The sequence below is a fragment of the Lissotriton helveticus genome, chromosome 2_1 (genome assembly GCF_964261635.1).
Source record: "Lissotriton helveticus chromosome 2_1, aLisHel1.1, whole genome shotgun sequence".
In the NCBI taxonomy this organism is placed as follows: Eukaryota; Metazoa; Chordata; class Amphibia; order Caudata; family Salamandridae; genus Lissotriton; species Lissotriton helveticus.
The window spans coordinates 1,034,280,922-1,034,307,405 of NC_136059.1; the positions used below are offsets into that span (position 1 = coordinate 1,034,280,922).

The 26,484-nt window shown below is 44.1% G+C and overlaps 1 protein-coding gene across 1 annotated transcript in view; it reads left to right on the forward strand.

Moving 5' to 3' along the window:
• FRMD3 (FERM domain containing 3) overlaps positions 1-26,484 on the forward strand; it is a 669,011-nt gene that overhangs the window by 406,475 nt on the left and 236,052 nt on the right. The window contains exon 4 of the mRNA XM_078675836.1: positions 2,731-2,809. Within this exon, the coding sequence (XP_078531962.1) occupies positions 2,731-2,809 (79 nt within the window). The remainder of the gene's footprint in view (positions 1-2,730; positions 2,810-26,484) is intronic.

The window sequence follows — 26,484 nt, forward strand, 5'->3', positions numbered from 1 at the left end:
CTATACGAGACATACACATTATACATTGACTATAAATCATGTACATGTAAATCATTGTACAAGATGAGTTACATGAGACAGTGAGGGTTACAAGGTGTAGGCGTCACGTCTTTTATACCTCACTGTGGTTTTTTAGAAGGATCGCAATTTATGAACTGCAGGTAACAAAAGGATCCCTGTGTTAAAAGCAGTAATCGACTTTACTAGCTACATAAAACTAAAGTAAAAATCTGTCCTCTGCGTGTTAGCTGATGTGCTTTGCAGGAGACACATTTGCCTTCTCTAGTACTTCGATTCAAAACTGGGGGCCTCATTTATGAGGCCTTGCGTCAGTTTTGCACTTCCGATGCGTCACTTTTTGTGACGCATCGGCGGCGTAAAACATGCCTCCTGTTGCGCACAATTTACAAAGTGACGCATCTAAGCAGATGCGTCACTTTGTAAACCCCTGCGCTACATTATACCTGCGTCAGGAATAATGTATGCAGAGGGGGCGTTCCCCCGCAAAAAGTCTTGTAATAGTGAAGCAGTGAAATCTATGAGAATTCACTGCATCACTTTTAGGACGTTGTTGCGTCAAAATCTTGCGCCTGCCTCACAGCAGGCGTAAGACTGACGCAAGCCCTTTCACATGGGGCTTTCCCCATGTGAAAGGATGCATTGCTGGAGTTGCGTCACTTTTGTGAGACATTCCAGCAATGCGTGACTTTTGCGCTTACAGATATGTCAGAAATACTGACGTATCTGTAACTCCTTGCGACATGATGCGTCATACTGTAAATATGATGCATCAATCATGTCGCAAGGAGTGCGCACTGAGAAGTGACGCATCGCTTCTTTCACGCAGCGATGCGTCATTTCTCATAAATGAGGCCCTGGGACTTTACAAAACACAGATCTCTCCAGCAAGTGCATTAACCACCAGAGTTATTGCACCATTATTACTCTTCCCTGAGATTTACTGGGCACCTTCACAACAGATGCCTCAACCCAATCAAATATTTTGAAATGTAGACTTTGCAAACAATTAACCATATGAGAGCTACTACCATGCTTCTCTTTGTTGCCAATTTCTTTGTGACAGGGTTTAAAAAAATACATGTATTAGTTGAGGCTCAGATTTTGTGTCGGGATTGCGCCACTTTTTTGGCACAACCCCATTGCCAAATCTCGCTCTTAAGTGTACTCATGATATACCTGATAAACATATGTGTGATATCTTAATATCTGATGTCACTTCTTGTGATGTCACTTCCAGTTCCAGTGAGGTCACTTCCTGTGATGTCACGTGCCATGTCGGGTGTCATGACATCTTGCGCTGTGATGGCATGATTTCACTTGCATACTGCCTAACCTGGTTAGTCCCCTCACTTCTTTTTTTGGGACTTGTGCCCTGATTATGATGATTCGATGCTCATTCAATAATTAATTGTTTGCAAAATAATCACAAGAGTCACAAGAGTGCAAATGCGTGATTGGTTTTGTGAGAAATAGAACGTGAGAGGTATGCGACACCAGCAAGAGACAGACAGTGTGACAGAGAAGTGACCAGCTTCAGAGACACAGGCGGAACATTTGCCATATTGTGCCTCAGTGCTACTGGCAGATGAAAGGGAGACTTGTGTCTGACTTTTCTCAGGACTGCTAGTCTATCAGGGAAGCCTGGCTTGTGACAGGTGGCCCTCGGCCTAGTTGCCTCTCAGAAGTGAAGGCTGGACTTGTCACCATCTCTGTCACAACCCACACCGGCCTTTTAGATGTGCATGACTGACTTAACTCTGTCCTTCAGGTCCCAGTATGAATCGGACTCAGGCTGTCCTGTTCTGCCAAACATGGGTCAACCGGTGTAATGAGTCATTTTAAATTATTTCATTTTCATAGCTTTTTGATTTAGTTGTCTTGCTCAGAACTTCATGCTCAGCAAACATAATAGAGGATGAAAAATGAAAAAGAGGAACATTTATATTTGAACCGTATTTGCCGTGATTTTGATTTTAATGTAAGTTATTTACGTTGCCTTTTGAAAAATAAAAAATGTTGCATATAATCGATTCCGCCATGAGACCGATGGCTTTAATATGGAAACCCTCAAATTGTTACTAACAGTAAAAGATGAGTTTCTTGCAAATAACTAAACACACCCCTCAGATCCCATGATTATCCTATGCCTCCATTTTGAATTATCAACATTCCCATGATAATTATACATGAAGCATTTGCACTTCACAATTGTACACGAAGGAGCCTGCATGAGTGTCCATTTGTAATTTAATTTGGATTCACCGAAATTCTCCTCTTTACCTCTGCCTTGCTTTTTTTTACAAATTGGCACATTATGCAAAGCTTTAGCATCAGTTCATTCAGAACACTTAGGTCCTCCATGAGCAGCCATCTTTAATCTCCCCTGAATTTAATGAATTTTTCTCTTAACCGCTATTCTTACACTTTTTTGCTAAAGGTCTTGATTTTGAAATGAGGAGCAGTAAATACAAATTGTGAAGAGGAAAATCATGTATAAAATTGATTATTTTTTTATTAATATGCAGATTAAGTTTACGCTTTGACCAATCCAAGTCATGCAATTTCTTTTAATTTAACGCACGCCTCAGACTGCAGCTGTCGAATACCCACAGGCTGTTCTATGACACTGTTGACCGGCTCTCATGCGTTGTCATCAAAGCCATGTTTCTGCTGCTGCTGATCTCACGCTTTTTCTTTATAACGTTTCAGCTCATCCACCATATACCATGTGCTTTAGAGTGAAATTCTACCCGCATGAACCAATGAAGATAAAAGAAGAGCTCACCAGGTATTTCTTCTCTGTCTGTGCGTTTGATGTACGCGCGCCACAAAGCGGGGTAGGGTGTGTGTGATGGGACCATCAGCGGACTATGGTGATTTCTCCACAGCTTAAAGTGACCAGAGCACACTCTTGTAGGTAGTGTAAATGTAAACCGACGTTGTGAAAGCCTTGACCCTCGTTCCTCCCTAGAATCACATACATTTGCTTGGTGCTTTACAATTAATAGAGTTATGGCCAGAGGCTCCCAGTTTTCACAATTCCAGTGATCCAGGTCTTTACATTTGGTGCCATCAAATATTATACTACATTAATAACCTCATTGCTTTAGCAGGAGCCCTTTCAAGTTGCATTAAACTACTAGTGTAATGGAGAAACCTTACTTTTAAGAAAACTTATAAACTTGATAAATAAATGACCTGTAGTATTTGTTCAACAATGAAATAATGCCTGCCTCTCAAATCACCTTCGCCAACACATATATTCTGATTTATAGTTTTTAAATATGTTGTGGTGTACAGAGAGAATACATATCTAGCTGCAACAGAAATAAAATTCCTTCTGAATATAAATTATTTTCATGTTTCCTGCTACCCATGCTTAGTGTGCAAGCATTAAGTGCAATTACCACATTACAAAATACTTTTATGTTCATATTTGCTTCATTGTGGTTTGTACCGGCTCTTCTCCTCACTGCAGACTAACCTTTTGCAAACTGACTTGGACCAGGGATGTTTTATACATATCAGCATTTGCTCCTTTAGACATGGGTGACACCAATGTTAGGGCCTTTTATTGGATATCAAAAAACAGTAAAACACTATTTTAAGAAAAAGTGTAAGATTTGTATTGTTAGATATTGCAACCCTTTCCATAAGATTTGATATCCATTTTACCATGCTAATGTGAACTGGGTGCCATATATTCTCAAAGTTCTCAAAACTTCATATTTAAAACCAAATGCTTTCTTTTGGAACAAGTAATTGCATAAGTAATACATAATATATCAAACCAACATCAATAACCCTCATTATACAGAGAAAGTTGTTAACAACATATAAGGCACTTTACACCATTACAATTCATTAGCTATAATTATTTTTGTTAAAATGCAATGTTGTATTATAAAAATGTTAGACTATCTGCGGACCATATTTGATATTAAAACATTTGAGTGTTGGGAGTTGGGAAACAGACAATAATGTAGGATATAGATCCTCTGCTACAACATTCTACTGTTTCCTTCTCTCTTTCTCCATGTTTAATGTTGAACACTTTACTCTCAGAGGGTGGAATGTATTAATAACATTTAAGAACTACAGTAGCAGGCAAAACCAATTGATAAAGCCCCCTTTCTACTTGTATTCCCATTCCTGCTGCTCGAGTCTGTAACCCGGGGAGAGGGTTGTTTTAAAAAAAAAAACTGCTACATCACTCAGACATAGGCGGCAATGCTATCATATTCTATTTCAAACTGTTGACAATTTACAGATGAACTGTCCCTAACCTGGTTATTCCTCAGGATTGAATGCAGGCTGCGTTTATTCACTCTGTCCCTAAAAAAACTCTTGACTGGGAATCCTATTTGATGATTCCACAAGCAGAGTCTAAAGGGGAAGGAGATAGAGAACAGCAGCAGTTCTTCTCTGGCGGTTTGAACATCCTCCTGTAGGTATCTTCCCTGTGTAAAGAGGTAGAAAGAAGAGAAAATATATCATTCCTTCTCCTAAACTACAATTCTATTCTACGAACTACTTCCTCACCTTTCTTACAGGTCTCTTATTCTCATCTGTCTTTTCTCTCTACAAAAATCTAATTGCTGTAGCTGAAAATGAATAAGCTATGTGCTTACTTGCTAAGAAGGAAAGTTTGTAATCTTTCGTACTTTGTGCGCATTACCTTCTTTATCGGAGTCAGTTACAAATAATAATAATGGCACCAAGATGTCTATTCTTAAAAGCAAACATCACTGTTACTTACAGTCTAAGGATCAGACATGTCTTTGCATAACCACATGTAAATAATTTCCTAGCATGAGTTTTAAAATTTGTATGCAATATACATTCAAAGGAAAATGATTGAAGATTTTGTTAAGATCACAGAAGCTGCAGCAAATAGCTATTCTGGAACAAGCAAATTGCTGCTTCCCTGGGAGAAATCAAGCCCTGTAGTCAGCCTATGAATGCTATGACTCGGACCAGAAGACCGTTGAGAGGCGTAATTTCCAGCTTCTCTCCTCATTAAAAGCCTTTCCCAACTTCTCGCAAGACCAGTGATGTTGTCTACTTTTACCTAGGGTCTGATTTAGATCTTGGTGAACGGGTTAGTCTGCAGAATAGTGAGGGATACCCTGTACGCCCAAAAATAAATCCCATAGGATATAATGGGATTTATATTTCGGCAGGCGGGATATCCGTCACCGTTGTGATGGAGTAACCCATCCGCCAAGATCTAAATCAGGCCCTAAGATTCCTTTTTGGTATCCCTTGCTGCATTCATCACTGCCTGCCTGTCCTGACTGCAACTTCTACAGTACCTTATTATGTAATCTGCAACTTTCTTCCAGGTATTTAAATATAATATCACATATCTCATTACTCGATTCTTGACATAAACTTTGCTATATAGAACTGAATCTTCCTTTTTCCTGGTCTCCTACCCCATCCTCGGGTGCTGAAGTCTGGCCTAGCTCTGCACCATCACCTGCTATGCTGGCCGAAGTGATCCGGAATCTTGGAGTGAAATTTGATAATCGCCTGTCCATTAAACCTCAGGTAGAAAGTGTGGTTGCATCCTGCTTTAGTCTTCTGCTGCTCTTCAGGAAGTTTTTGTTTTTGGTCCCAGGCATGATTACCTCATGTCTGGACTATGCTAATGCACTATATTGGGGTCTCCCTTTATACCAACTTAAGAGACTCCATCTGGTACAGAATGGTGCAGCAAGGCTCTTGTGCAACATCCTGAGAAACATCTCTGTTAGGGCCCACCTTAAGTAGCTGCACTGGTTGCCTATTCGGGAAGCAGTGAGGTTTAAAGGGCTGGTGCTAGCACAGAGGGCTTTTTATGGCCTTGGACTCTTTTATCTAATCAAGAGACTTTCCTACTATTAGCCATCTAGAGCCTTACGCGCCTCCCACGCGTTTCTGATGATGACGCCAAAAATGAGGAGGAAAAGATGGGGTGGCTCCTCTTTCTCAGCTCTGGCCGCGACTGAGTGTAATGCTCTTCCACTACATCATCGCGCCATGAACGACATTGACTCCTTTAAATGTCACTTAAAAACCTGACTATTTAAGGTAGCTTGTTAAACTGATTGTACTGTGGGAATTTGGGCCATCTAATCTATGAACTCCGGGACACTCAATGGAGTAGATGAGCGCTTTAAACTTAAACCTAGAACTTATTTATACAATATAGCAGGGCCTTCTTCCAGTTATTTATGCCGCAACTCATAATTAGCTCTTTTAACTATCAATGTCTTAACTTCTGTAAAGTAAGAAGAGAATAAAGAACAATACAAAACATAATGGATGGAATGCTTGAATTAACTTTAGCCACTGGTAATTAGCCACATCCGAGAACATCCTTTTCATGCTCACCATGCCACTTCAGATTGGAACCAGCAAAATGCAGATCACCCTTGGTACTGCTCCAATAGGTACAGTCCAGCCCAAACTGCCAAGTTCTCTCCAAACAAGAACACAAGCAACCCAGGAGAGGTTTAGGCCTCTTTGGGCCTCTTCAGTTGGGTGCAGCTTGGTTCAAGTGGCATTGTGAGCACAAGAGCTACGTCTGGTAGTACTCCGTCACACTTACGGCATCACATTGAACACTACAAAAAAGTCCTTGATGAAAAGCTTGAATGAATCTTACCACTAGTAATGACTTCCAGACCACCATTTTCCCCCTCCATGGCCCCTCAGGTCAGACCCTGCCATATGCAAATCAGCCTTCTCAAGTAGGAACAGTCCAGCCTGAACTTCCAAGCCAGGCCCTCTACAAACCTGAACACAAGCAAGGCAAGACTTGTGTCTGCCTGTTTGAACCTCTTCAGTCAGGTACAGCTATGGTGCAATGGCAGCGTGAGCATGAGACCCATGTGTGGGCGTACTCTTTGCACTTAGAGGACCACATTGACCAATGTAAAAGTGATGAATGCTTGAATTAGGCATCCATTGATGATTACTTGGGCCACATCCCTGTCTCGTCCTCAACAACATTATTTCTGTGGTACACATAGGGGTGCTTCCTGTTGCTGACTTGGAAGAAAAGGCATGTAATGTTTGTGTCTCTATCTGAATTTAGCAACAGGCAATTCTCGTAACTAAATGCAATCAGATCTAGGTAGCGCTCCCTGACAGAGTTGCTTTATTTAACTATGTGCTATGCTAAAGGGTATACTATATATTACATTTATATTTTTGCAGTAAACCTGATCCGAACACCTGACGTTCACAAATCAATGAAAGTGATTAGTGTTAGCAGGTAGGTTCTGCCCAAGTATAATTTAGTTCAAATTGCAGTAAAAAACGTTGTACGTCTGCTCTCTATGGAAACTGTCGTGCATTCTTGAAGAACAATAATTCTCTTAACACTCGTCTGTTTGTTCGCCTGCAGCAGGATTTGTCCAACATCTATTCCAGCACGGTAGTGACGTGAGGGTCGCCTATTTTGCAAGCACCTAACCTCTAACTCACACTTCTGTGTATCCAGAAGGTTAGCTCATGGCAGCCTAGATTTGTTTTCCAGGAAGTTGTTATGGGGTTCTATTAGCTGAAAATTATCGCCAAAGGATTTTTCTTTCTAATATATTTATTATTGTTTTACAAAGAGCAAAGCTATCCTATATGGGTTACCAAAACATATGAAACAAAAGATGCAAATCTAAATAACAACTTTGTACAAAAATGCAAGGTCATAAATGTGTTTCATGTCACTCAAGATGTCACTAAGCAATGTGTTCAACTTTCATGCATTAAAAGTGAGAAGGAACATAGACGAGGTTTGGGTGATATACACCTAAAATTAATATGCACGAGGTAATATTTATTTGTTCTTTCCAAAGGCAGGTACAAATAAAAGAAAATAATTTATAACATTACGGGATGTAAGGCAGAAAGAAAAGAGAGAGGCGATACTGCCTGCTCTTCATATTCTTGAGTTCAGATGGTTCTCAATGAGCGGGTTTTCTGATGGTCTCTTGTGTTCCCAACTGAACTATTCACCTAGCACCTTACATCAAGCCTCCTATCAATATTCGGGCAGACATCAGCCTCTGATGTACCAGACATTTGCTGTCATGTATTCTCTTTCAGCTGTGCTGATTGTTATTTGGATCATTAAAACCTGCCAGGAGCTTAACCCAAACTTTTTTGACCATCATTCACTTTGCCACAGACAGAGACTTCCGCACACCTGTGAACAAAGCTCCTGTATCCTGGACATTGGAGCTTGAAACCTAAAGAGCCTCTGAAAGTAGCTTTATTTTATGTCCACATCCCCATCCCTCAGATGTCATCCTGCTCAAGGGTCAAAGTGCACTTTCAATTGTCCATCCCACTCTCTGTTTCCCAGAAAATCCAGTGTTGCAGATATTCTAACCAATCAGCTGACTTCTGACTCTGTCCATGCAGCCTGCATACTAACCACACTCAGCAGCCAGTCACACACAGCTGAAGGACCTCTTACAGCTCTCATAATACTTGAGATGCTCGGTTATGTGGCATTGAAGGCAAGATAAATTTACACCCGATTCTCTGTGCATCAATTCTTTAGACATGTTCAGGTAAATAACTGTGAACTTTCAAGACATTAACTACACTAATCCACAGCAGCGAATGCGTTCCTGGTCTCTACCTAAAATGTAGCTAATGTTGTTCATCTCGTTGTTCATTTACAATGATCTATTTTTATTGGAGGTAAGCAAGGCAAGTCATGTAAAAAATGTGGTCGAGTTGGCCAGCTAGTATATAAAACCAACATGCTTGAGTGAGATGCAGTGATAAACCACGCTGAGGCACAAGGTACGAAAATATTTTGGGGACCTCTCATATCTCATCTACCAGACAGTCTTAGGCCGTAGAATAAGTAACAATGTACCCAGTTCAAAGTTTTGAAATCACTTTGAGAGCTGAAAACTAAAGCCATATCTCTCCATAGTTCAAAATGTTTCCTTTGGAAACTCACCATAAGGATGTGGTTTTCACTCGTTAGAATAGGGTACCTAATGTCCTGCCAGTTCAATAAATGACTGTATTTGTCAATTAAATATGGCATAAGAAATCACTACAGCTAGTGTATCCATACTTCACTTTGCCGGTGCTTTTTTCTTATTTTTTGTGACTTTTTTAGTCATCTTAGTGAGTTTAAACTATGCCTTCAGGCAATTTAACAGCAATAGGTCAATAGTACATTTAATTTTCTTTGCACAAGTGAGAACACTATGTTAATGAGATGTGTATTAAAAATGCATGGTTTCCATGCCGTCTTTAAATATACCTGCCTGCTAGGAACCACCTGCATTTTCCATTTAAATTGCAGGCAATGGCCAATCTATTTTTTATTTGAAATTGTTAATTGCAAACTTTTAGCTTCCACGCTTCGGGGGCGCAATGCAATGCTTTCTTCTTTTTTCGTTTTTCAACACATGCTTGCGATAAAATATAAAAAGAAATGTAACCATTGCGCCAGCGAGTCAAGATCAAACCCATTGGCTTGGCCAAGGCCTGTTTGCGTATTATTGCTCATACGTTGCTCATACATCTACATTACTGCTCATCCTTCATCCTGCTCGTTTAGGGTGAGTAGGTTGTTCACTCACGTCAACTGTACAACTCTCCTTTCCTACACGCAGGCCCCATCATTTCACATATGAACATATGTAGATGTAGGAAGGGCCTGGCAGTGCAAGTGATGCTCGGTTAAAGTAACCTGCGTGCACACAGCACTTTGTCGTGCATTGTGCCACATTAAAGTGACAGAGCGATGACAGCAGGCCCTCAGAATCCAACCCGCCTTATGTGTATGTCCATTCCTTTCAGTGGGCCATGAAGGGTTAATCTAGAGATGTGTGACTGATTTGATTTCTGTCAATAAAAGGGACGAACGAGAAACGGTCTATATTTAGCGGGGTCCAGTGTACATGTCTGTGAGAACAGTAACACAAGGAGGGTACAAAGTTCCCCGAGTGAGGTGAGAGTATGAATGTAGCGTAGAGAAGGAAAAGGGAAAAAAAGGGCGGGAAATTTCCCTTTTTGGAACTAAAACCCTCACACACCTAGCAAGCTAGGTGTCATGCTTCATCATATGGGTTCTGCTCCTCGTCAGACTGGCGCTGCAATGTCTGACGGGCACCCGCGAAGGGGCTCTTTATCAGAGATCTTCTGTTCCAGCCATATGGTGCATGCGTGTGAGAGGGCAAGTGAATGTGTAGTCGTGAAGTGAGAGGGATTTAAAAAAAGGTTAGGCAATCCACAGGGAACTTTATTAGTGTGGTTGACTCCCTTGGTTAAAAGGTGGGAGGGGAGATAGGTGCTGTGATAAGGTTCACAGTGAGATATCTACAACCCTCTGGTCAGGTCAACATGTTTCTTGCATTCATTGCAATTCTTCAGGACCTAAGTGCTCAGTACTACACAGTGAATGTTTTAAATACAACCTTATGTCTTGAGGTCAGTAGAAAAGCAGGCCGAATGGTCCTGCCCTTAGACGAGCGACCTAGAAAGGAAAAAAGAGCACACAGCAGTGAAGGGCAATTAGTGTAGTGCTCCATTACTATCCAGGTTCTTTGTTCTCTACACTATACAGACACACTAGTGACACACAAAAGAAATTAAAAATTAGTGGATATTGTTTGGGCAAAACACCCACAATGGTGGTGAGAATTTCAAATGAGAATGAGGATGAAAGGACACTTCAATAAATAAGACAAGGGTGATGCGTCACGCTGATAACCCTAAGACAATCCCTAAGGTGCCCCGCAGTCTGCTCCCGTGGGACCTGCACCTTTGAGTAAGGTACCTAAGGGAGAGAAGACGTAAGGAGAGAAGGAAACCTTAGAAGGGACATGAGGCCAGCTGTAAGATCGTTATCACAGGGTCCATCAGGCATTGCTCAGGGCTGAGCCGTCGCTCTCGTGTTTTACCCTGTACCTACTCATAAAGGTATGTCTACTGGCACTGGAGCCTCACGGAAGCAGAAGAGGCGGCGACAACCACTCCGGAGGGGATCTCAAGGCTCTGTTCATGGTAGCCGGATCCAACCCCTTCCTCACGTCTCCACATATGTTAATTGGTGGAGGGATGGAAGCAGGAGAGGACCTAGTCCCGAAATCTAGCCGGAAAGACACCCCGGGTAAGATCGATGTGCCCACTATGATCCGTGAGTGCAAAACGGCCACTGCAACCAATGAGGGGCAGGTAGCTAGGAACTGCACACAAGGTGGGGCGCATAATGCCCGGAGCATCACCTTAGTGATCCCGGACTTGGCGTGCAACAAGGACATTACAGATTACTCACCTAAGCGGCGTGCGGTCTCTGCGGTCAGCACCTACCCCCACGCAAAGTCAGGTCAGGACAAGGAGCGACTGGTGTAGAGCTCGGGCTTTCACCGTCGCTCTTGTAGCCACCGCCGTCCCGTCTCGCTGGATCCGAGGGGGGGCGTGGTCGTATGACCCGGTCCCACGCATGCGCATCGCTGGGGAGGGAAAATGCATGCAATGATCAAGGCCGAGCCATAGTCTCGGGGAGGATTAATGCGGCTGCCATCTTAGGTAGTGCAGGTAATGTGAGTGTACTGTAAGAAATGTGGCTACCAGTACGTCGTGGCTCGACAACAGTTACCAAATACACACAGAGGTAATTGTAAACCGGCTAACAACATGCTCAAACGTTGGCAAAAGCTCAATACCCCTCGATGTTAGGGAAGGCGAGCAGCTTGTAAAATGTGATCCCGTCATGTCGTGGTAGAGAGTGGTAATGGATCACATTGCAGGGGTGACTAGGTAGTGGTCACGGTAGTGTATGGTTGGTCGCTCAGTTTCCAGGTAATGACACTGGCATGCCAGGGTTCAAAATGGGGTTGTTTGGTTTAGGGTAATACAAGGCAACGATGCTCAACTTGAGCGAAGCACTATATGTGAACACGTGTCAGAGCAGTCATTAAATACGGGCTAAAAGGTGACTAAATCAGGAACGACTCCCTGTACAGGTCTATCGTGTTGGGGAGGACCATGGGACAGAATCATTTAGACCCACCGTATCTAGCCTCAACCGATGCACCCATCTCTGTTCAATCCTGAACAGTGACTGGGGGGAAATGGTCGGGTAAGATTCCAGTACCAGCCAACGGACACTATCTGCTGAATGTCCCTGTTGTGTGTAATGGCCGTAAAGTCTGGTGTGCGTCTTCAGGCATCTAATATTACTTTTATGCTCTGTAATTCTGAGCTTCACTTGTCTCATTGTCATCCCAATATAATGTTTATCACAGGGGCAAGTGAGCATGTAGATGCATCTGGCGCTATTACAGTTAGTGTGCCTTTTAAGGTGCCAGGTGAATGTGTCTGTGAGCCTGATTTCTTTATATAGATTTGTTTGTGGGCATACAGAGCATCCCCCACAAGAGAAATGACCCACTACTGGTGGAAGGCCCCACAGAGTACTCTGGGTACTGACATTCTGTTTGTTAGGCCTTGTGTGGATCAGAGCGTCCTTAAGATTAGACGTGCGTTTGAACGCAAACCTAGGACGCGGAATATCCAGGCCGCCTGAATTGATGATGTTCCAATGTTTATTTATTGTCTTCTTAATGAAGGTCGAATTTTTTGTAAAACAGGTCACACAAGTGATCAGTTCTTCGGATTCTTTAGGGTGTGTTTCCAACAGTGCTTCCCTAGGGTTATTCAGGGCTCGTTTACAAGAGTTGTGGATGAGCCTTGTCGGGTATCCCCTGTCCTGTAATTTGTGTTGGAGGAGGCTAGCCTCCTTTTTGAAGTCAGCTTTGGTGGTACAGTTCCTCCGGACCCCGAGGAACTGCCCGAAGGGGAGATTGTCCCTCAGGGCTCTGGGATGGTAGCTCTCATATAGTAGCAGGCTATTCCTATCGGTGTCTTTGCGGTAAAGAGTAGTGCTCAACCCCTCTGGGTTTAGACCAATTCTGAGGTCTAGAAAGGGGATGGCTGTCTCAGAGATGGTGCCTGTAAATTTAAGGAATGGGTTCGGTAGATTGATCCATGTACAGAAAGCCTCGCAGGTCACGCGGTCTCCTCTTGATTTCTGCCCATAATAAAAGAGTGTAAATTGTATGAAGGGCACGTGCTCGTGCTCTGCATGAGTGCTGGTGTACATGAGTTTACAGTGAAAGCAGCTTGCATGCTTGTCCCATGTGCCTTGTGCCATCTTCTGGCGCAGACTTAATCCAGGGCCTAACTGACCCAGGATAAGGGAGGCGAGGGAAATCACAAAAACATGCAAATCCCTTTGTGCGTGAGTGCTCAGCGCGCGTCTAGCCTTGCCACCATCTTCTCCCTTTCCGCTGGTATAAACTATGAGCAAGACTTGCGATGACACTTTTATTTTTTATATATTTTTATAATTTCTTCCCAAACAAAACAAGTACATTTTATATCAAACAATAGTTGTACACTCAGCATCATGTTATAAAAATAAATTATTTTCTGATGAATATCTCCTACATCCGATCATGCATTAGAAGTAGTGGAAAATACAGTCCATAATATTTTGTCAAATCTTAAGACATCATAATATCAATCAAAGTCTCTGGAAATAAACGTCCTCGCCAGTGTCGTACAACTGCAACTATCCACTTATCATTAAATCAAATATCACGAAATGCAGTCCCATTCCCTCCCACTTATCCCTCCCCCCTCCCTGGTGGCGTAACAAATATTTATAAGCAATGTTAATGACAAGTCATAGCTGTGTTGATATTAAACGTGCACAATACAGTAAACCAGAAAGCCACTCTGTGGTGTCAGAGGTAGTTGCATGAGAGAAATCATTGTAGCCGTCCTCTTAGGGAGGTGTAATCCCTAGAGGCGGAGTCTCCAACCCTGATATGCTCGAGTCCTCGTCAGAGTCAGTATGCAACATTTTCAATAAGTGTACTAGTGCCTCTCAGGCCCTTGCCAGCTCCAACGCCTTATCGCTTTTAGCGCGGGCTGCCAGCTGCAGCCTTGTGGTTCCCTCACATTCCGCCCATTTAATAAATTCAGTACTCCATCTCTGAAAACTAGGGCCCTTCTTGGCCTTCCAGTGGGCTGTTATTTCCCTGTTCGCCAGCAGAAGCCCCAAATCTATAAACTTGCTTGTTATCTTATTCTGAGAGGTATGGGGGAACCAGTGCAGCAAACAGAGACCTATAGGGGATTCTATGTCCCTGTCCATAACAGTATGTAAAAGAGCGACCAACTTTTCCCAAAATGTACCAAGATGAGGACAATTCCACAGCATGTGACACAAATCCGCTCCTACCATACTGCAGCACGGGCACATTGCTGAAGTCACATTAAAACATTTATTAATTTTTTCAGGTGTAAAGTATGCTCGATGAAGAATAAAGAAATGTACCAGCTGAAAGCGTGCATTCCTAGTGCTTTTCCATGCACCTTCCATCAGTCCCACCCATGTCTTCTCAGGAATTTTGTCACCTAGGTCTACTTCCCACCGCCGCTGGAGCGTTACTAGTGGGGTCAGTCGTTCGCTTGTCATTCGGAGATATAATAGCAGGTAACTGCTTTGATGATGCCAGCAGCTAGGACTATATACTGACAAACCATTGAGGTGGGTGGTTCCCCGAGTCCAATTTTCCAATGTGTCTGGATGGCCGATACGAGCGCTAAGTATAACAAGTAGTCTCCACAAGCCAGTTCATATCTGTCCTGTAATACCTCATATGGAATCACGGAGCCATCTTCATACAGATCCCCTACGGTGGTCAACACCCTCTCCGCCCAGTCCTCCAGCGCCGCCCAGTTACCGCCAGGCAGTAGAGCACCACATACCACCAACGGGATCTCTGGGGCATATGGACGCACTATTTGTGCGCTCCTTTGACTTCTGTTCCAGCAGAGCTTAAACGTCCCCATCTCTCGAGTTAAAGAGGAGGCTGGGAGTGGCAATTGCAATAGCAGTTTGGAAAGCATTTGGCTTTTTAGCTGATTCCTCTCCACATCATCAGCGATGCGGAACATCTGTGCCACCGCCTGAGTAAGCCACTGTAGTTGTGCCGCCAAATAATATGATTCAAAATCGGGGACCACCAGTCCACCCTCCGATCGCAGTCTCATTAGTGTGTTAAGAGCCACTCTCCTCCATCCCCCAGCCCAGAGCAACCCAACCACCATCGACTTGAGCTGAAATAATACAACAGTCTGGGGAGTGCTACCATCTTGAAAATGGCCACTCGTCCAACTACTGAAAGTGGGAGCATACCCCAAAACTCAATACAACCCTTAAGGTCTCTGATGGCCCTGCCCCCGTTACCCTCCAATAGATCAGTTTGGGTGTGATCAATGCGAGTGCCAAGGTACATCAGACATTGTCGCTCCCATCGTACCTCCTGTGTATATACTTGGCCCTCTGCCTGCAGTGCCGCAGGAAATCAGACAAGTCTTTGTCCAATTTACCTTTAGACCGGCAACCTTGCCAAGATCCTCCAATAATACCTTTGCGCCACGAAGGGCACCCTCTGCATCAGCCAAAAACAGAAGGAGATCATCAGCATATAATGCAATATGATGTATTTGCTCCTGCACTCTCAAGCCTATTAATCTATCGCCCCCCCGGGCCAGCAAATGCATGGGCCCCACAATTATCAGATTTGGTCGCCTCCACATCATTACACTCTAATAATTTTATGATCCTGGGCGATCTTAACATCCATTTAGAAGACCCTACATGCAGCGTCAGCACCAATCTATTGTCGGACCTGGAAACTCTTAATATGGTAATACATAATCAGGGCCCTACACATATAGGGGGCCATCTGTTGGACCCTATTTTTTCCAACTTGAATAATATACAATGCTACCCAGCACTTCCCATTCATTGGTCAGATCATTACTTGACCTGGTTTGATATTTCTATAAGGGATCTCCAGGCTCAACCGAAATCTTCTTCTACTACCTTGATGAGAAATTGGAAAAAGCTTGATGCAGCTGCTTTTAAAGAACATCTCTACTCTCATCTGCCTAAGGATGATACCTTTAGGGACAGCGTAGATATAGTAGCTGCCAATACTAATACTTGGCTCACTGAAGCCATTAATAGTTGTCTGCCAACGTCCAGCCAAAAATCAATTATCCACAAACCCCCAGCCCCATGGTATAATGACCAATTAAAGACTCAAAAGTCACTTTGTAAAAAGCTAGAGAGAGCGTGGCGAAAGGATTACTCTTCTATTGATGATTTGGCTTATAAAAAAGAATTGAAGCACTATCACAAAGCTTGCCGCCAGGCAAGAACCATCTACGTCACCAAAACAATAAACGACGCTACAAATAAATCAAAAGTGCTCCTTGGGTTAGTCAAGGACTTAGCAGGATCCAGCACAGTAGCTGGGCCTCCACCCATGGATAAATCCCAGTGTGAGGAGCTGGCTCAATACAAGAACGATTGAGGAAATAAATATAGCTGAACAACATGAAGACAAAAGGTTTCCTCTTATTGACATCAGGGAGAGCCCCAGGAGCTCGTTGCAGGTCTCATATACACCATTGGAGGAATGGCCGGATCCCAATCCATCATCATTATCGTTACATCTGGCTAAAATTAAATCTGGCTCCCCAAACGACCCTTTACCAGTCTCCGTGCTCAGACTGTTGGAAGAGCCTCAGCTCGACAGGATTTGCTCCACGCTTAATGCCTCAATACATCAGGCCAGCGTTCCGACATGTTGGAAGCACGCCATGGTTTCTCCCTTACAAAAGAAACCGATGGCAGACCCTAAAATCCCTGCCAACTTTAGGCCGATTTCCTTACTTCCTATCTTTTCCAAAGTCTTGGAACGGCACATTTACCAACATATGGCAAGGTTCGTTGCGGATAACAATCTGCTGCATGACTCGCAATCAGGGTTTTGCCCTGGTTTCTCGACGGAGACGACTCTCCTAGGTGTCATCGAGAATTTCCGCCTGATGCTTGACAGAGGGGACACAGCCGCACTGATTTTATTAGATCTCAGTGCGGCCTTCGATACCATCTCCCACGCTATCTTATTAGAGCACTGAGTTCTTTAGGTATCGGCGGAAAGGCTCTGAAATGGATTGAATCTTTTTTGTCGGACAGGTCTTTCCAAGTCTTCTCCCACTCCTCGACATCCAAGGTCCATGCCTCTCTATTTGGAGTCCCTCAGGGCTCTATCCTCAGCCCTCTCCTTTTTAATCTGTATGTCATCCCACTAGCTCTTATTGCAAAACGTGCTGGCATCACGTTATTTTCCTATGCGGACGACTCACAGATAGTCTTTTCCCTCACACAATCAGATATGTCCACCACCTCTCTTCTTCAATCTGGGCTTAGCGAAATAGCCTCCTGGATGAGTCAAAATCTGTTGAAACTCAATGGGGAAAAAACAGAGATTCTTATTCTGGGAAGTAAGCCCGAATTGTGGGGCATCAAACATTGGCCTGAGGAAATGGGGCCTATCCCCCAGCATCGACACACGTCCGCAACCTGGAGGTCATCATAGATCAGGGCCTAACAATGCAGACGCAAGTAACGAAAGTAGCGGCTACCTGCTTTTCTATCCTGCGCTGGTTGCGTAAGATACTGTGGATGCTGCCACCGGAAACTCAGAGGTCCGTAGTCAACGCCTTGGTGACCTCCCGGTTGGTCCCGTAATGTGCTCTATCTGGGAGTCACTAAGGCGGTTACCCGCCGCCTTCAAATGGTCCAAAACGCTGCGGCGCGTCTACTCTGTGGCTGCAAGAGGAATGAACCCATGACACGACATCTATGGGAACTCCACTGGCTCCGAGTGGAGATTCGTGTGAAGTTTAAAGCTTTATGTTACATGCATAAAATAAAAGCTGGCACGGCACCAAGATATCTTCAAGACTTGGTGTCAACGTATTCCCCTACCCGCACATTGAGATCATCCACCCAAGAACTTTTTTGTGTGCCCAAGGTTAAATTTGCCAGGATGGGTGGGAGGTCCTTTGCCTTTATGGGTCCTAGACTCTGGAACTCCCTCCCTCTGGTCATTCGTGCAGAAAGTTGTCTTAACCGTTTCCGAAGGGCAGTTAAGACCTGGTTATTTAACCAGTAATCTTTCCTTTTACCTTACGCTAGGCTAGCCTTCATTTTAGCGCCGGGAAACCCTTTTTGGGTAGCTGTCGCGCTTTACAAACTGAATAAATAAATAAATAAATAAATAAAATCCTGAATAATGCAAGCCCGTCCTAGCCTGTGCCGCCAGCGGCTCCATGGCCAGGGCGAACAGCAGAGGAGAAAGGGGACAACCCTGCCTCATCCCTGACTTGGGTTGACATTTACCACAAGTAAATTGTAAAATATGTTTGGAAATGTGACCCGAAGAATTTAGTTCTAGTGGTAACCGTGATGCAAAAGATTGGTTCTCTTACTTGGTAGCAATTAATCATGGGTAAAGGCCAAATATAGCAAGATTTTACCATGAAGGATGTGTTGTAAATAGCTACCGCAAACAAATCTATAGGAGTCTTATTAGTGCTGGAGAAGCTAAACCCAAATTTAGCCTGCAAATTAGTGCTATATTTGTGCTGTCAAATTTGTTTTCTCTGACCTCCTACTTTACCTAAACACACAGATACACCTTGTAAGAAACCACTTCTACCTTTAACGTATTTCTATTTTTTTTTTTTAGCTTTTGAGCTCTTTTGGCTCTCGAAGCTTGTTAAACAGACCTCATGTGTACTGCTTTCAAAGTGGCACTCCCTTCTCCAGATCAGCCCTTGTCATGGAACTTAGACAGGCCAGGGGATGATCACTTTGAGATGTGAAAGTTTAATAAATAGTGTACTGTGAGTTGACTGTATATGTACAAAGCCACTTTGTCTGGTTATATGTGTATTTAGATTCCAAGCTGGGGTGTATGCAACTTTGTCTCCAAATAGCATCGCGCTGCCTCCTCTGATTTTTGCCAAGCATCACATGAGGTTGGTTTTTGCCAACGAAGAAGATGTCGGCCTTTTGGGCCATGAGTGATTTTGTACATAATTTATATTCCCAATATTTATTATCTCTTTTATTTATTTATTTAGGGATTTGTAGAGCGCGTAGTCACCCAGTGGGTATCCCAGCGCTAAAACCATATTACTCACGAGGGGGTGTAGACCGGGAAAGTGACAGTTTTAGGGGAAGAGAAGAGTTTTGAGGGCTTTTCTGAACCGGAGGAGGTTAGGTTCTGTCCTAAGGCTCAGAGGGAGTGCATTCCACTTATTTCCAGTGTTAACTGAGAAGCGGCGGCCACCTGTGCGGGCCTTTTTCACTTTAGGGATCGTGATAAGGTTTCCGTGCTCTGAGCGAAGCGCTCTGGTGGGTCTATAGGGGGTGATCCAGTTGTTTAGTATAGGAGGGCCGGTGTTATGAAGAGTCTTGTGAGCAAGGCAGAGGGCCTTGAAAATGACCCTTTCCCTAATCGGGAGCCAGTGCAGCTTCCTGAGCGCAGGCTTGGCAGATGATCTGGCCGGGGTGTTTGTGAGGAGTCGGGCGGCGGCATTTTGAACCTTCTGAAGAGTTTGAAGGGTGGATTCTGGGGCGCCCAGGTAGATAGCATTGCTGTAATCCAGCCTAGATAGAATTAAGCCCTGGATCAGCATGAGACGCGACTGAAAAGGTAGAAGTGGAATTACCTTCCTGCAAGATTTAAGTAAACCGTAGCAGGTGCCGGCCGTCTTCCTAGCCTGGGTCCTGAAGGTGAGGTCGGTCTCCAGCCACACTCCAAGACTTTTGACCTCCTTCTTGGGAGTGGGGGGTTCGCCCATGCAGGCGGGCCAGATGTGAGATGGGAGGTTCTGGGTTTTTTGTCCAAGGAGCAGGATCTCTGTTTTGGAGCCATTTAGCTTCAAAGCAGAGTCACTCATCCACTGATATACGTTGGTAAGGCAGTCGTAAGGCAGTCGTAAGGCAGTCGTGGAGACTTAGTTTGTGATAAGTACAGACTTTGATTACAGAAGCCTTATGGATTTGGGAATACATTCTGAAACGTGACAACAATGGATTATCATTTTATTTGGAAATTAATTTGTGAGAAGTTGACATTTTACATTTATATCTTGGCACTGAGTGATGTAGGCTAACTCCTGGTAGTGTTCGGATAGTGAACCTAGGTAAAGACCACAGATGATCGACCGGCCTTCATGTTTCAATAGTATTTCAACCACAGGGGGGCGGGTGAGGAGAGGAAAGGCTGTTTGACCTCTTCTAGAGCATGTAGAGTAGGTGGAGCTCCCTTAGTTCACTTCAGAATGTGCTTCACTTACTAGCTCCATTAACTTTGGAATAGTTTGAGCTTATTTGTCTTCTGCGTGAAATGGGGGAATCTGGTCTATGGCAACATCTAGCTCCCTTATGGACAGCTCTACCTTCTTTGTTCAGACAGATTAAAAACAATGAGAGCTCCCTGGCTTTTGGTTAACTCTCAAGGGCATTGGCGTGCACCATATTGTGGAAAAGGGGGGATGTGGAATCCGGCAGGGGCAAATGTTGTTTTCAGGATGACTTAGAGAAAAAAGATCTTGCCCCCTTACAATGCCATTGTAGACACTCTTACCCTTGTACGGGCTATAAGGAGAGAAGACAAAGATATAATAGCTGGAGTGCTGTAGCAAAACAACTAGATCTCTCTTGACATCCGCCTCAGTCACTACTGTAATCACAGTAAATTCAAAAAGAACAGATGATGGACAGAATGGTCAAGTTTGCACTCATCCATCTAATCCCAGGATACTTGTTTCAGGTCCAGGGAGGACCTGGCCTGGCAGTTTCAATGGGAAGCAGTGTCAAAACTGATTTGCATATGACTGGGTCTAACCTGTAACGGTATAGCAAGCAAAAAATATTGGATTTAACCCAGATCTGTGACTGGGGCTGAAATCTTGATTTGTTTTACATTCCGTCTATCATCTGCTCTTTTTGCAGTAATCAGAACATGCACCCAGGGCCAGGAAAGCAAACCTCCTGATTGACTTTCAAGCTCAGTGGGGCCTCTGGTCTGCTGTGGAGCCTGGAACCTACTGTATGATTCCTGCCTGCGATGCATGAGTTGACTGGTGCTGGAGACAGAGGGATATGCAGTCTGCTGTAGATGACTCCTCTTGCATGGCTCTGTGGAGGCTAGGAATGTCTTAGTGACTAGCTGACCAGCAAGTGATGTGAGGTACTGGGTTTTTCAGAACCGGTACCAAACCGGTAACCCAGCGGTGCAAGGGTACACCCAAAGACCTCGGGTACTTTCCTGATTCAGACCACAGAAACTCAGAGTCTTCTAAGTGAAGTCAAGGATCAATTTTATTGGCTGCAACCAAGAAACAAGCGTCCTAGAAGTACAACACATGGGATGTATATTCTCAGGAGACTGCTCAAACTTACAAAGTCAAGCTTCTCTTTTTATACAAAATATTGTGCTTTAGGCAAACATTCTTCGAATTTACAGTACACTATTCACATTCTTTGTTACAAAGGAAAAGCAGAGTCATGATGACATGTCTATATTTCAGTTCGTCCAGCCCACAGCAAATCACCCGGCAAGGCCCAACATTTCATCAGATATCGGTGGACCCCCAATAAAAATGGGCACCTCCCCATCATAAAGCAAGTGAGAGAAAAGAGCAGGGACAGGTGTGAGCAAGATTCGGCAGGGTGTGTGCGATGAAATGGGTTTATGGCCTGTTGTGCCTTGATGCTATCTCATTCGGCCACTGGGAGAGGAACTGACCAAACAGGTTCGGCCTGGGGCAATGGTTCCAACTTGCCCAGGTCACAGGAAAGTCAATTAAGGTGTACGTGTCCTTTGGAATCGAATTTAGCTGTATTATAAGCCTATGTAAAGGGCAACTCACAAAATGGCTGCCGTATACAAAATGGAAGCCAAGGGTTCAGAACGAAAATGACGATTTCGATGTGAAATCGTCACTGGAATATGACGAAAATGCTTGTACATAGTGTACTCGTCATTTTCGGTCTTTTAATACTAAATTCGTCATGTTACGACGAAGTTTTATTCTCAAGTCCAGAATTTTCAGAACCACAAACCCTCCTTTTGCCCTTACATAGGCAATTTAACCTAATCTCATGCTAATCTGAGTCCAGGTCTATATTCCTAAAGTCATTGAGATGTTGCTGTAACATCATTCTAGTACTTAGCTCGTCTCTTGATACAGGTTTCCTTACACATGATGCAGCACAGAGGCCACATATTGCAGGAGCACACTGCACGCACAGACAGAACAGGAAAAGAATGGCTAGGACCCTCCCAATGACCATCAGAATTTTCCATCCCCAGGCGGATATCAGTTCCCAGAACCATCCCATTAAAGACCAATCTCCTTTATCCACCTGAATAGATTCGGAAATCTTATGCAGTTTAGAGATGGCCTGGTACACTGTTGGAGCGTTATCTGGAATGAAAACACAGCAACTCGATTGGATCAATCTACATACCCTACCTCGGTCTGCAAGTATGACATCTAATGCGACCCTGTTCTGAAGGGTCATAAGTGGATCCGACTGGAGCTCAGCAGTCAAGTTACTAAGGGCACCAGCAGTTTCAATCACGGTGGATTCAACCACCCTTGTCAATTGCCTTATGTTCCTGCTGTTAGCCATTGGTCCCCAGAACGGCAGAAAACCCTTTACGAAGTCCCCAAATTCCTGTCCTGCAGTGTCTTCTTGACTCAAGGCACCTCTAACTATCCTTGTCTTGTGGTAATCTGCCGCTGCTGTGTAGGTGGGAGGCAACAGGAACGAAACAAAACATGAGCCCGAAAAATCAGGGGGCAACCATGTATAGGCTCTGTCATGGCAGATGAAATAGGTACCCTTAGCTGCTAAAAACGAAGGGGAAGTCTGGCTGCAAAAACATACGTTTTAGTGCAGATACTCTTCCCTAACTGGGCTCTGGGATTCGTGCCATTACCTTGCAGACACAGATGACCCTGATGGGGTACAATCCAAATCGGGGAAGATCTCTTAGCTTGCTGTTTCTCACTCAGAGTAGCTCCATATCCGGTTACGTTCCATCCTATGTATACTAGTGTCTCATCTCTCGGGATAGTCTATTAAGAAATACCTTCCTTAATCATGTCTACTATACCCTTAACTAGAGCACTATTTTTAGGATTGTCTGCTACAGAACGTAGGGGGTAGACTTCATGTGCGTATATGAACATTGTTCTGTATGCCCACACAGAACCATTGTGACTGAATGGCAGGACCAGATAAGGAATACCTTTATCCGTTGTGTGAGGCATAAGACCACACACCCAACAGTTAGTCGTGTTCATTACAAGTTGGTGTTGGTGCAAAAGCTGAACAAAGGAGTTATTAATAAACTCTAATCTCCTAGCTGATTCGTGTTCAGGAAGGGGTTGAAAAGAGTGTGGGGAAACAGTAGAAGGAGGAGGTATAGGCGATGTAGTGGGTGCAAATGTTACTCGAAAAGAGAATAACACATAACTTATTAAAAATATCATCACAATGAATAGCATGAAAATGCACAATATCAAGAAGCTTTTCTCTGTCATTATTTTACAAATCTTGTGTTTAAAGTTCATTTCCTTGGCAGGTCTCTCCATCTCGAGAAACTCCATCCTCTCTAAAGTGCTGCCCCCGATGGGAGGTTGATTCTGCTAAGGAATGCTTCTGTCAGTCCAGGGCAACTCCCTTAGACCAACCAGAACTGCCGACCTAACGTAGTCAGCTGCACCCCAAAGACTTTGGGCAATCGCGGCCCTAGCAGCGGAACCCAGATGGCGGTTCGAAAAACAAAAATGAGCAAGTTTCTCAGATGGGAGAGCTGCACTTTCAAAAAAATAGTACTTGGGGGTGAAAAAAGTTTTTTTTTATTTGTCCATAGGTCTTGGCCTCAAATTATAGCGCTTTTTCCCGGGTACTGTCTGATCCTGAAACAGGAGTTCAGGCTCTGTAGTGTTCAATCGCTTTGATGGTGATGCTGCTGGTTGCAAAATTTCGCCACTCTCTTGTTCAGTCAGTGTTCTTTTTACACGTGCATCACTGAAAGGCAGAAAACGTGGCACGGTTTCAGTCTCTGAGTCGGCGACACTCTCCTGGACCCACCGGTCATATGGCAGAGGCAGAGGGATCCGCTTGCAGTGGATCCCGTGGATCCAGGATTTCTTCCCCTCCACTCGAACAGCAGATCTTGTGGAAAGAAGGACGAGGTGCGGTCCGGTCCACCTGGGCTGGTCGTTCTTGGTTCGCTGGAAATTCTTGACCAGCACCCAGGATCCAGGGTCGATCTGATGTCCTGGAGTCTCAGAGACCGGAGGCAGGGTGTTGTGAACCTGTTGATGCAAAACACACAATTTAGCCGTCAATTCGTACAGATAATCAAGCAAAACAGGGTGTTCGAGTTCGCTGAACTTAGTGGGCCTTGGCACTCCCCATATGTTGGCCGGGCGGCCGAAAACAATCTCATAGGGACTAAGTTTCACTCGTGAATGCACAGTCATTCTGGTGGATAGGAGTACTAAGGGTAGAGCATCAGGCCATTTAAGACCTGTGCTCGCTTGAATTTTGGCTAGTTTTAACTTAAGCATGCCATTATAACATTCCACTAATCCAGCTGATTGGGGGTGATTTGCAGCGTGGAACCTTTGCTGAATGCCTAACCCTTCACAAACTCTCTTCATCACTCAACCCACAAATTCACTCCCATTATCACTCCAGACCATTCTAGGCATTCCGAATCTGGGGAAGTACTCTTTCACAAGGGCTTTAGCTGTGGATAAGGCAGTATTGTCTTTTAGGGGGTATGCTTCTACCCATCTTGAGAAGGCACAAACAACAACGAGTACGTATTTTAGATTGTTGCACCTCTCCATGTGGATGAAATCTAGCTGCAAAACCTCAAACGGATACGTAGGAGGTGCAAAATGACCAGCTGGAGTTGGGGTTCCCCTACCAGAATTGTGTTTCATTACACACCATGCAATTCTTGACGACATTCTCTGCACACTTGGGAATTCCTGCATTTTGCCATACTGGAGCCAACAACTTACAAATCCCTTTCACACTGATGTGAGCCATTCCATGAGCCATTGTAACCACTGCAAGCACATCTGCATCGGGTAACAACCATCTCTGATGCTCTGACAATTCAACCCAACAACCATTTGCATCCATTCTACCCGTACTTTCTCTCCACATGCTCAACTCTTTCTCTGTAGCCTCAGCTTGAATAGACTTCACACTCTCTATCGTGTCCTCACACATTCCAACATCACCAACCCATCTTGCAGGGCCTGCAACATTCATTCGGCTCATTACATTCCTTGCAGTTTCTTTCGCGATTTCGTCAGCAAATGCATTTCCATGACCAACATCATCAGTCACCTTTTTGTGGGCACTGCATTTCACAATCGCCACTTGCAGAGGCATGGTCAGTGATTCAAGAAGCTCGTTCACCAACTGACCATGCTGAATCTTAGCTCCATGCGAAGTCAGGAACCCAGGTTCTTTCCACAATCGTCCAAAACTGTGAGCCACACCAAACGCATACTGACTATCGGTATAGATAGTCACTTTCATTCCTTTAGACAACACACATGCTCTTGTAAGTGCAATCAATTCTGCTGCTTGAGCTGAATTATGTGGAATACGTGCAGCTTCAACGATTGTATGCAAAGTCGTGACAGCATATGCTGCAGTCGTGTCACCATTCGGAAGCTTGAAGCATGAACCATCCACCCATAATGTACCATCACATTCAGCAAGAGGAGTGTCCCTAAGATCTATTCTCCCTTTCGTTTCTTCTTCTGTTCTAAGAAAACAATCATGCTGTTCTGAAGCATCTAATTCCTCTACAATTGGCAACAACGTAGCTAGGTTTAAAGTGTTGCACCTTTTTATGTGCACATGACTAGCTAACAATGTTATTTCGTAACCTGACAATCGAGCACTAGTTAAGTGCTGTGTCTTGGTTCTATTTAACAACGTGTCTACTGCATGTGGGACCATCACGACTAGCGTATTGTTCATTACTAGACCAGCAGACTGTCGAATAGAAACAGCTGCTGCCGCTGTGGCTCTTAAACAACTTGGCAACGCTCTAGCTACTGGATCAAAAGTCGACGAAAAATATGCACATGGACGCTGTTTGTCCCCAAACAACTGAGTCAACACTGACAATGCACAACCTTCCTTCTCATGGACATACAATGTAAAGGGCTTACTGTAGTTGGGGGTACCCAATACAGGAGCCAAACATAATGCTGTGCGCAATTCAGAAAAACTTTTCTGACACTCTTCAGACCAAGGAATGGGATTGGATGTATCTTTACACGTTAATGCCACCAACGGTTTGGCTAATAACGAAAAATTTGGTATCCACTGTCTGCAATATGATGTAATACCCAAGAAAGCACGCACTTCTCTCTGTGTTCTTGGCACACTCAATTTCGCTATTGCCGGAATTCTTTCTGGGGTCAGTTTCCTTCCCTCCT